The 11268-nt window shown below is 37.2% G+C and overlaps 2 protein-coding genes across 23 annotated transcripts; both read left to right on the top strand.

Annotated features, from left to right (window-relative positions):
- The first annotated feature begins 1003 nt into the window (after positions 1–1003).
- LOC137811821 (uncharacterized) lies at positions 1004–6683 on the top strand. 21 transcript variants are annotated; one of them, XM_068613674.1, is made up of 5 exons: positions 1004–1638; positions 2598–2755; positions 4098–4184; positions 4275–4346; positions 4446–6683. In XM_068613674.1, the coding sequence occupies exon 5, from the start codon at positions 4577–4579 to the stop codon at positions 6338–6340; it is 1764 nt and encodes a 587-aa protein (XP_068469775.1). In that variant the 5' UTR covers positions 1004–1638; positions 2598–2755; positions 4098–4184; positions 4275–4346; positions 4446–4576; the 3' UTR covers positions 6341–6683. The 21 variants fall into 21 exon arrangements, with proteins under 21 accessions (XP_068469775.1, XP_068469776.1, XP_068469759.1 ...); XM_068613675.1 differs by having other exon boundaries at positions 4262–4346; XM_068613668.1 differs by having other exon boundaries at positions 1020–1953.
- Positions 6684–6708: 25 nt separating this feature from the next.
- LOC137811824 (uncharacterized) lies at positions 6709–10030 on the top strand. Of its 2 annotated transcripts, none has more exons than XM_068613676.1 (4): positions 6709–6846; positions 7139–7756; positions 9322–9378; positions 9464–10030. In XM_068613676.1, exons 1-4 carry the CDS (start codon positions 6841–6843, stop codon positions 9782–9784), a joined length of 1002 nt encoding a protein of 333 aa, XP_068469777.1. In that variant the 5' UTR covers positions 6709–6840; the 3' UTR covers positions 9785–10030. The 2 variants fall into 2 exon arrangements, with proteins under 2 accessions (XP_068469777.1, XP_068469778.1); XM_068613677.1 differs by having other exon boundaries at positions 6724–6844; positions 7027–7756.
- Positions 10031–11268: the final 1238 nt, after the last annotated feature.

The following is an 11268-nucleotide window of genomic DNA, read 5'->3' as shown; positions in this document are numbered from 1 at the left end:
TTTTCACTCAAAATTTTCTCTACGTTCAAATAATTTCAAATAACCTATAATAAACACATACAATCTCACAAATTAACTCAAATAATCCTTCTAAATAAAAGTTATCTAACCAAACAATGCATACAATTATTTTTTAAACAAAATGTTGTTTTGTAATAATTATGAATAATCAATACCTTTAAAATGCTAATAGAGTTAAATATAAGATGATAGAAAAAGAATTTAAACATTTTCAAAACACAAATAAAAATGAATCAAACTTTAAAAATATAAAAAAATAAGCTGAACCTAATTAAAAAAAATAAAAAAACTAAATTAACAATTTAGTCACGAGTTTACGTTAAAAAGTCCTTGCTCTGAAAGACATAATCTCACATTGAATATCATGAATAAATAAGAGTATAGAAATACGCTACACATCACTATTTGTCATTCAATAAAATTGATGTTTAATTAATTATTATAAAACGTGGGATTTATTACATATATAGTAGTTTTAGAAATATAAATTTAATTCAACATTGAAAGAACGGGTCAAACTTCTGTTATCAATGTACATCAAAGAGTAAGATAAATACCCAACACAAGAGTTGATAAAAGAATTTAACTTCTTTAAATAAAAGAGGTATATATATATATATGTATTAAAATAAAGTATAATTAAAACGAATTTCTGTCCAGAGAAAAATATTTTTTTATAAAAAAGGGCAGAAGGGTGTACTGTAAATTAGTAGATCATGAAAAATGAAAAGTATTTATTATTACTTGAAAATAAATTTAGTACACAAGAGAATAATTAATTAAAATAAAATAACATTTAGAATGAATTTAAAGTTGAAGAGATGACTATTAAAGATGATGAGGGATAAGATAAGAATCAGACTTCAACCAATTGGGTATTTTGGATTTGAATCGTGTGGGGAACCAATTAGTAACACTCATTTCATTTGTTCATGTCACTAACTCATTTTTCTATAAAGCTTCACCCAACACTCACTATCACATTCTACTATTACTCTGGTAATCGCTTTTTCAAATACAAAAAAAAAAACATCAACCCTAATTTTTTATTTATTTTTTTCTCATCTATTTTAAATTGTAAGTAGTGTTACTATTTTTCGAAAAAATTATTCAATAAAAATAAATACATTTAATATGTTACCTCAGCGAGCTTAGTTAGCTGCTTAAGCTGAAGCTGGAGTTATGGCTGCGTCCTCTCATGTCTAAGCCTAACCTAGCCTCGCGACACACCAAAATCGTTGATCTTTTTTCAAGTGTTGACTTGTTTTTACTTCAGATGCATCAACGGTCACGGATAAGGTGCAGAAGCCGCGGGAGCGCAGCGGATTATTTCTCCAAAATTTGTTCGACTTTGGTAGACACGAGCGCGCCACGACAGCTTCTGCTTCCACTAACCCAAGACAAAACACAAGGCCTACAGTGGAACTGAAAAGACGAAAGCACCCTTTCTTTGGACCGCTTAAAACGCTGACTCTAGGGTAGTAAGGGAATTTCACGCAGCATCCCTTTCTACCAAAAGTATGCATGCCCCGCCAGCATGTGACGCTTGTTCTCCCCCACTTGCCAAGAAGGACAGTTTTGTCATTATAACACTCGATATTTTTTAGCTTTGCATTGGTACTACTTTCCCAAGAAAAATTTCCATATATAAATAAATAAATAATTAGTAAATGAAAAATATTATTAAAAATAAAAATAAAAAGAGCCGCCTCTACTTTATTTATTAGCGCGGGGCTTTATTACGTAACGAGTTTCTATTTCTCTGTCTGGCTTGGCTTGTGTTGTGTTCCTCTTCTTTCGTCAATGTTTCGGTACTTCCTTGTCTTTTCTTCGTCTTCTCTTCTTCGATAGCTTTCAAGTCTCCAGGGTTTTCAGTGGTTCTCAGATCTGGAAACCCTCCTTACGTTCCGTCTACAATTTTCTATCCTCGCCGTATGTATTCAGCTTTCGTTTCTGTAATCCAAAATTGCTCAGTTTTTTTCTGATTTTTTGTATTCATTTTTTTTTGTTTTTGGTTGGATAATTTGCCAGATTTGGTTGTAGGGGTCGCACTCTGTGTTTTTTCTGTTTTGCTTGTAATTTCTAATGGTGGGAAAATATAATAGTCTTCGATCTATTTGTGTTTTTGTCTTGTTTTAAGATGTGAGTATGACGCTGGCAACTAGTTATTCTTCTAGTTGGTTGATTTTCTCTGCATATCGCCTTGTCATTTTTTAAGATTTTTCTTCTTTTTAATATGTTTAACCTAAGATTCAACACAATGTATGAGTTTGGTGTTTTTGTTTTAACTTAGATCTACTTCTCTGCATATGCCCTTGTAGCCGATTCTCTCAACTCTTGTAGTCATCATGTGTGTGCTTATTGAATGCTAATATTTTTATGAGCGCGATATATTACAAAGATATGGACTGGTTGTATATCTATCTTATTATGAAGTTATCCTGGTTGAACGGTTGAAGCCTAGAATTGATGTAGCATTGTCTGCTGTTGGTAGTTCTGTTCTAGACCAGAATTCGTAGTGTTCTTTTACTTTCTAATCTTGAGGCTTGAATTGCTTCTGTTCAAATTTTATGCAGGTGCAGCACTGGTCATCATTAGCCTTCTCTTGTATGTTTGGAAAGTTGGTCTCTGCTGGAATTTTTGTGAATAAATTCATTTACTGAAGGACTGCATGACTATGGAGTTACATACAAACAAAATGAGATTGGATCCTACCCTTATGAAGTTGGCGAAGGTCAGGGAACTCCTTATGATTTTGCCTGTTTCCTTTACTTTTTCATTGTTCCATTATTGTTGTTATTTTTTTTTTTTTCTGTTTCATGTCAAAGCTATATTTAATATTCTCTTCAAAATAGATTTGAGGTTCTTTCTACATGTAATAAATGAACTTGGTCTTCTATATCCTGATCTTCTTCCCTTTCATTTTCCTCTTCTAATATTTCTGTTATTTTGTTGTACATACTGCTGATTTTTTTTTTGCATTTATTCTTGCCTCTAAAAAAAATCAATCCTTTTTGACTGAGAATGCTTATTACAACTTCATATCTCTTAATTGCTCTTCTCCGCTCTTATGGTATTTTTCAATTTTGTTTTTTAATTATAGAAAAATTAATAATTATATATATATATATATATATATATTTTTTTTTTTTAATTTTGTAATTGAAAATTGAAATTAGGGAGCAATTAAAGTCATGTCTAGGAATGGATCAAATTCAATTCAGAGCAATTCAAGTGCATCTCATCTCGACAATTTATGTTTTGTAAATATTTATATGAACTTATTTTTCAGTATTGTGGACTTATTTTGCTTAATTGTGCTATTGAAATATTGAATAGTATGTTATTTGTATAAATTAGTTTTTTTTTATATGAAGTTAACTCTTACAAGTTTATGGAGCTCCCAAGAGTTCACTGGAGTTTGATAACCTTGCACATGTGTATATGTATAAATATATATTTATTTATTTCTCATTAAGATTTATGTCTGTCTGCTTTTGGTGGAGACTTGGAGACCTTCTAGGTTCTTGCATACTCCAAGAGCAATGCATCTGAAAGTCTAACAGCTCGAAGTCCGTATGTGTATTACATGTCACTTGCTAATTAACAAGGAGCAATACATTTTGAAGGATACAAGTTTTCTGATTTTTTCAATTTTCTTCTTGGTTTTAGATATTTGGTGTGTTAGTTAATTAAAACCTCTTACGATCAACGACAGGTGTGTTGCTTAGACAGCCTTCCTGTTTTATTAAGGTTGAATGCTTGAAAGATTGCATAAATAATCTTTGAAACTTGTTTTGTAATGTATATCTGGTTCACATATTTTGGTCAGCTTGATAAAGTAAGCCTATATTTACTGTAGTCATCCCGTAGTTTTGTTACAGTATTTTGTGGATAAATGTCCAGCTCATGTTAAGGCGAGACATGAAAACTTGACATTTCCCTTTTTTAATCACATGAACCCTCTCAATCATGGCGATGAAGTGTGTTTTATATGGGTGCACTGTGGATTAAAAATTAGCTGTTCTTTAAGTATTAATTAATTCATTACTAACTTATTTCTTTGTCTCTGTCAGGGTTAATGAAGCATAATGATTTATTTGCTGGGAGCACGAGAAGCTCCAGAGAACTCCTCACTTCAGTATTAAGCAGTCTTATCAAAGGTTTCTTTCCAAGAGATGTTATAAGATATCTATGGTTAAATTACTTTTATTGAAAAATTAAACTGTCTGAGATATAGTGAAAATGGACAGATCAGATACATCTGGCTTTGTAAGTGGTGGAAGCTGTATATTGGAATTTGTTGTTCTAGCCTTAAAGTTCTGGTAAGTGAGTATTATAGTAGTATGTGGTGAACTGTTCTGCTGCTTCAACCTTCTGTAGCTGTTGTATACAACATCTGATAATGGATTTGAACATGAAAGCTTTACTGTCTCCTCATGATGCTGAACTCGGGGGAGGTGACAACTTCGGTGATACTACATTATGCTTGAATGGCATTGGTTTTGGGGAAACAAATAAGGCTACTTATAGATGTAGTGAGAGCAATACTGGGATGAAGTTTTCCAATGCTTCTGATGATGGATGCAGGTTGGTTCTGGGATTGGGCCCAACCCCAATGGCATATGATGATGGCTACAGCAATTTGGGGTTTAATACAAAAAAGAAGACAGCCAAACGTTTTCCTCAGCACGTGCCATCTGAATGTGAATCAGTTCTTCAACTTGGCCTTTCTGGTGTAACAAATGAGGCATCAAGTGTACTTGACTGCTCAGGTTCAACTGAGACTGATGTGAATATGTCATGTTTCTCAAGCCAAACGTCTTCTGATAATTATTTTTCTAGGATTCCTGTTGTTGATGAGGGCTCTACTTCAGCAAAGAAATCAGGTGGCTACATGCCGTCACTTCTTTTGGCTCCTAGAATGGATATTGCTAAAAGTTCGGTGCAGGTACAACAATTAACTAATGGAACTAAACCTCAATTGTGCCCAGAACCATCCAGTGTTGTAAATTACTCGCTTGATCATGCATCTGGGCCCCAGGCTACAGGGATAACTTCAGAGAACCGAACAAGTAATCCTAAGAGATGCAGATTTTTTGGCTGTACAAAGGGAGCTCGAGGTGCTTCTGGACTTTGCATTGGACATGGTGGTGGACAGAGATGTCAGAAACCAGGATGCAACAAAGGTGCTGAGAGCAGAACTGCTTATTGTAAGGCCCATGGTGGAGGGAAGAGGTGCCAACACTTAGGATGTACTAAAAGTGCTGAGGGAAAGACAGATTATTGCATTGCCCATGGTGGTGGTAGGCGATGTGGGTATTCAGATGGGTGCACAAAAGCTGCGCGAGGTAAGTCGGGACTTTGCATTAGACATGGAGGGGGTAAGAGGTGTACAATAGATGGCTGCACTCGGAGTGCTGAAGGGCAGGCTGGGTTGTGCATCTCTCATGGGGGTGGACGTCGTTGTCAGTTGGAAGGATGTACAAAGGGTGCACAAGGGAGCACTATGTATTGCAAGGCACATGGAGGTGGGAAGCGATGCTCATTTGCAGGGTGTACCAAAGGTGCTGAAGGAAGCACCCCACTGTGCAAGGCACATGGTGGGGGAAAACGCTGCCTTTTTAATGGAGGTGGCATTTGCCCCAAAAGTGTACATGGAGGCACAAACTTCTGTGTTGCTCACGGTGGTGGAAAGAGGTGTGCTGTTGCAGGTTGCACCAAGAGTGCACGTGGCCGTACCGACTGCTGCGTTAGGCATGGTGGAGGTAAGCGATGCAAGTTTGAAGGATGTGGGAAGAGTGCTCAAGGGAGCACAGATTTCTGCAAGGCCCATGGTGGAGGAAAGCGATGTAGCTGGGGAGATGGAAAGTGTGAGAAATTTGCAAGGGGAAAGAGTGGCCTCTGTGCTGCTCACAGCAGCTTGGTGCAAGAGCGGGAAATGAACAAGGGCTTGATTGCTCCTGGACTTTTCCGTGGACTTGTACCTGCTGCTTCCACTGCCTGTAGCAGTTTTGAGAACAATTCTTCCTCAGGCGTCAGTGTTGTGTCTGACTCCTATGATTCTATGGAAACTCCACCACAAAGGAACCTCATACCGAAGGAGGTCTTAGTTCCGGTCTCAATGAAGTCACCGTCTTATTCGAACTTCTTGACTGCTAAGAAGCCAGACCAAGACAGAAACTGCCATAGCCCCGTCGAAGGCTGCAGCACTGCTCAGAAAGGCCTCGACTTTAATCTGCCAGAGGGCAGGGTCCACGGCGGTGATCTCATGTTGTATTTTGGAGGAAATCTTAAAAATGCACTTAACGGTATCTGAAACGGGAGGGAGCTGGTGTCTTTGGAAGTTGTAGATTCAGTTTAGTGATTAGGGACCATTGCCATGATGGAATTGTGCATAAAGCCATGTTGGTGCTTGTTCAATAACTTGTGTATAGTTGGGTGTTATTAGCCATTAGTCTCTTATTGTTTGTAGTGTTTCGTCAGTGCGATGGCTTTTATTATTCAATGTAAGGTGGCAACGTCAAAACCAAGTCCACTGCCACAAACAGCGTCATTCTCTCGCGTGGATTTGTTCCAATTGAATCATTGTATTCTTAAACCTGTAGTTTTAGTTTGTTTCAAAATAAAGGGTGAAACTAAAGGCCAATTTCGCTAATAAACATTTGCGTTGCTATCGTGTTTCGCGCGGTATAAATAAGAGGTTTATCTGAGAATATCCATACTCCACTAGCAGCGTCGTCGTCGTCGGCTTCTCTTCTCTCACTTTTACGTTTTTCTCTATGCAACCGACGCCGAAACCGCGCTGAATCGCCATTTATGCGTGTAATATCTCTCCGGTTATTTTTCCTCCATAAGTTTTCAACCTTTCTAATTATCTTTCAACAATAATTTTGGTGCAAAATTTTCTTTTCTGCAATTTCTTCGAATGATTCAAGCATTTTACTCTTCAGATAGTTATGATGTTTACTAAACATCGAATGAATTGTTTAATGTTGCAAGAAGCGAAACTAGCGTTCAAAGAACGCACCATCGCGTTTGAATATTTGTCAGCGTCGTGACTCGAACAAGAAAATTTCGACGTAACAGCTTCCTGTTTTTCGTCATCGAAATACAGGAGTTGGCAATGGAAAACTCGTGGAGCAACGGCAAGATGAAGATCCTGAAGCCAAGGACTTCGAACGAGAACATTCCACCTATGCAGATCGACTTGGATGAGAGAAGAGGACGCTATCTCCAACCATCAGCAATGAGTCCACGGTTTCAACCGTACGCCGAAAACATCGACGCTGGCTCGCCGTTAGCGCGCTACCTCTTCGCCGGATCTCCGATCTCCGGGAAGGTCGCTGCCGCCGGCGAGGCATTTAGTCCTCCGCCGTTCAGCGCCTGGTCCACGAAAGGTCTTCAGTACTGCGGCAATAGTTCGGGGCGGAGCAGCAGCTTCGGCTCTCGCAATAGGTTGTCGTCGTCGCCGCTTTCGTCAATTGAGAACATGGAGATCGCGTCGCTGATGTCGCCGCCGATGTACCGAACGACGGCGACTGGGGATGACGACGTTCTCGTGATGGATGACATTCTAGTGAGGCCAATGTCCGGAGGAAAGAGTGGAAGGTCTTCATCCTCCTCCGGCCGCGGTTCGTCCTCTTCATCGTCGGCGTCCAAGAGCGTGTTCAAGACAGATATCAGCAGAGCGTGGGAAGAGTCTGCAAACTGCCGCTTCAACTCCAAATGCCAGGTTGGTACGCACCATTACTGTTATGAATTGGAAGATAAGTATATTCGCTCCATCATATAATATGATTATAAAATATGTATGTAAGACCTTTTTTTTTCCTCAAATTTGAATGAAGTTTCTCACTTTTCCCCAAAAATTTAAAATCAGTCAGTGTAATTTAAACAAGTCTGATTAAGGCTTTGTGTAAAAATTGTTAGAGATTATTTATTTGATTAGTTGATTATTGAATAATTTGTTTTGATTTATATTTCATATTTTCTTTGCATGATATATATATATATATATATATATATATATATATATATAGGAAGAAGTTAGAAATTCATTCGCCAGGTAATTATTGAACACGAGTGCTTTGGCATTCACTAATTTAGCTGGTCTCAGAGGATTAAGAGGAGGAATAATTTTAATTTGCAACCTTTTAGAAATCTTTTCGTGGGTTGTTTGATGGGGATGAAAAGACTACTCCAGACGGAAGGAGTCAGGGTAAGGTAAACTGTGTGGTTAGTAGCAGTTTTTTTTCGGTTCTCTTCTTCCTCTAGAAAATTATCTATAGGTATGTATGGTGGATTTATATAGACGATTCTTTATTGATCCCGGGTATTTAAATTCTCTAATTTTGTTTAAGATAAAACTTTGTTCATTGGAAGTAATTCTGATTTTCGGTAGCCTTACATTCAAAGAAACTCTCCGAACCAATTTGTTTTTTAAAGAATGTGGTTTTGTCCGTGCCAATTTCTTGCAAAGTTGGGCACTGGAGTTTAATGAAATTGTAAATCTTCTACTATATTAGCTTCTTTCAATAAAAAAAAGAATAGAGAGTATTATGCCTTATTTTCTTATTTTTCTTTACCATAACCTCAAAATGCAACCCGTGGTTTCTTTCCATTTTGGTTCCCTTTCTTTCTAGGACGAGCAATGTCGGCATGTGGCGAAATCAGTTACATTCCACTACGGGCAGTGTCAAAATCTTTGTTGTCACTTCTGGTTACGTATTTGTTAAGTCATATTGCATATATTATATTGGGGATTGTAAATGTGTCTAGAGGGTTTAATTAATGATTTTTTATATACTATGCTAACATCTTTGACTCCTATTATGTTCTGTCGTTCCCGTCACTTTCTTTCTCTCCTATTTTTTCCACGTGTAGAATTATATATAAATTGCATAGACAACATGAAAAACAGGTCATGTTACCCATTCTAAATTAGGGTGAGAATGACATTTTAGACTAAAACATAACTACCCATACTTCAACATACGATCATGATCTGGACCTGGATAATGCTACTTGACATGGAATTTTGAGTTTCGGACTGAGGAATCTGCTAAATTATGATATTGGTCTGGCCTCCTGAAAAATTTAAGGAAAAAAGGTAGCAAATATACCTATCGAATTGCATTTTATGAAAATAAAAATGTACGATGTAATGTATTATTTTGGTAATTTGTACTATTCTTGACGGACACAAGCAAGCGGCATGGTTTTCTATCCAGTGTCAATAGGAAATAAATTGCCTGTCTTAATGGTATTTGATAGCTTAACGGTGTGAACTTGTTGTAGTTACACTTAAAAGAAGAGCCCAATTCTGGTCGACCCTCCCCGAAAAGCAAATCCAGGGTAAGCAATAAAAAATGATAGCAATGTCCTTTAATGTAAAAAAGGAAGTATTCAGGAATTGAGTATATCTTCTGGCGTTATGTAGGCGGAGACAAGCACATCATCATCTGTGCGAGCAGGATCAAGCACGCAAGGCTCAAGCAGCCGCATTGTTCAACAGCAGCATGCAGCAGCGGAATCTGATCACCAAGTCTTGACTTCCCAACCAACTTCACCCGAACCGCATCATATCCTAACCTTTTTCAATGACTGGTCACCCCTGGATGATGGTATTGAGGTTGTACTCCCAGGTTTAGATAAAGCTCCATCAAGGAAAGAAATTCATGCTTATATTTCAAGTCTTCACCATGCCCTGACTTCTAAAAGGAGACTACCGGTACTTGAAGCATTTAGCCAGGGGGCTTGATCCTCATGATTCATAAAACAACACCTCTTCACTGATGGAAGTTACTCTTCTAAGTCAAAACCATGGCTTTTTTTTTTTTCCATTTGAATAATTCTCCCAGTTTTTAAATAAATAAATCAAATCATGGTTGTGGGGGCGTACTGGAAAGTATAACCGTGGTCACCACTTGATGGCTAGAATACCTGTGTAGTTCTGCATACGTTTCAGAATAATGACATGATATTAAGAAAAAAAAAATTATCGATATTTTTTTGTTTTTGATTGAATGTTTTCTACCATATTTATACGGAGTTATGCACAGGGGATTGATTCTTGTTGAAGGAGGTATGATCATACGAACTTTGATGCTGCAATAACCTTCCTGCCTTCGGATTTAGTCAAAATTTGAGGAATGTCACAAGTGTAGTAATTAAAGCTGAAAACACGTAAAGATTGGTTTCTTGAGGTGTGAGTGATACTCTCTATAAGAACTTATTTGCTGTGTATTGCACAAGTCTCTCAATATACAACAATAATTTCTCGAGTAAAAATTGAGATAAGAACTGGAAAGATAGAGTAAGAACTTAGGAATATGTAAATAGAGAAAGAAAATAAGTGAGCAGAGGAAGAGGTCGTGAAAGATAAGTGAAGGATGCAGACGAAAACTCTCTTTATATAGGGAGAAGAACAAAAAATTATTATCGCTTCAAAACGATCTCAACGTGCTTCTCGTTCCAACATCTCAACTCCTCGAGAAGAACGAAGAAAATTGTGGAGAGAACAAGACTCGTGTGTAGAGGATCCAACCAGAAAGTAGGGAGCGTGGACAGGAAAGCTATGTGAAAAACGGAATCAGAGGTGGCCGGAAAACGCGCACGAAAACTGCAATGTCACACGAGATTGAGAACGAATTTTTGCAACGTCTCCGTTTTTAATAACTTTTGCGATATACAAGAATTCTGTTTTACAACAATCCCTCACATATTGCAAAAGACAGAAGATAAAAAGAAAGAAGATAAAAAGAAAGAAAAAAATCCTGGGTTCATATAAGATGTAATGCATTAGAGTTGGTATAACAAGCTATATGAACCAGTCTTAGATTGATGAACTTAACACAGAGTGTAGTTGGTATAACAAACTATATTAACCAAGACACTTAGTATGTGTTAGCGATTTTTTCAATCACAATACACTCCCACAATCCTTGTTGTTATCGTTGTGTTGCGCTTATTAGGCCATGCGCATGTCTGATATTCACTCTAGAAATCTTGTCAAGATCTCATGCAAGCGGTTCCACTTAACACTCATATAGATGATTTTATCAAGTGTATGTTGCAGATCATACATCACCCATAAGAGATATGAAAATTATTAAAACTTTGTTAGTAAGGGGTGCTCACTGACTTGAAGTCATAATAACCAAACTTCTTAAGAAGTTCTTCAATGTATTGTTCTTGGGATAGTAATATACTATCTCCCTTATAATTTTAACTCCTAGAATCACA

Source organism: Phaseolus vulgaris, chromosome 2 (assembly GCF_000499845.2).
Source record: "Phaseolus vulgaris cultivar G19833 chromosome 2, P. vulgaris v2.0, whole genome shotgun sequence".
Classification (NCBI taxonomy): domain Eukaryota; kingdom Viridiplantae; phylum Streptophyta; class Magnoliopsida; order Fabales; family Fabaceae; genus Phaseolus; species Phaseolus vulgaris.
Note: the sequence above shows the minus strand (reverse complement) of the source record. Positions and strands in the feature narration are given on the sequence as shown.

Bases quoted from the DNA above. Each gene is read 5' to 3' on its own strand.
- LOC137811821 (XM_068613658.1), top strand. From the start codon at position 4,427: ATGGATTTGAACATGAAAGCTTTACTGTCTCCTCATGATGCTGAACTC.
- LOC137811824 (XM_068613676.1), top strand. The intron at 7,757-9,321 runs GTTGGTACGCAC...AACTTGTTGTAG, and splicing joins GCTTCAACTCCAAATGCCAG to TTACACTTAAAAGAAGAGCC. The intron at 9,379-9,463 runs GTAAGCAATAAA...GGCGTTATGTAG, and splicing joins CCCCGAAAAGCAAATCCAGG to GCGGAGACAAGCACATCATC.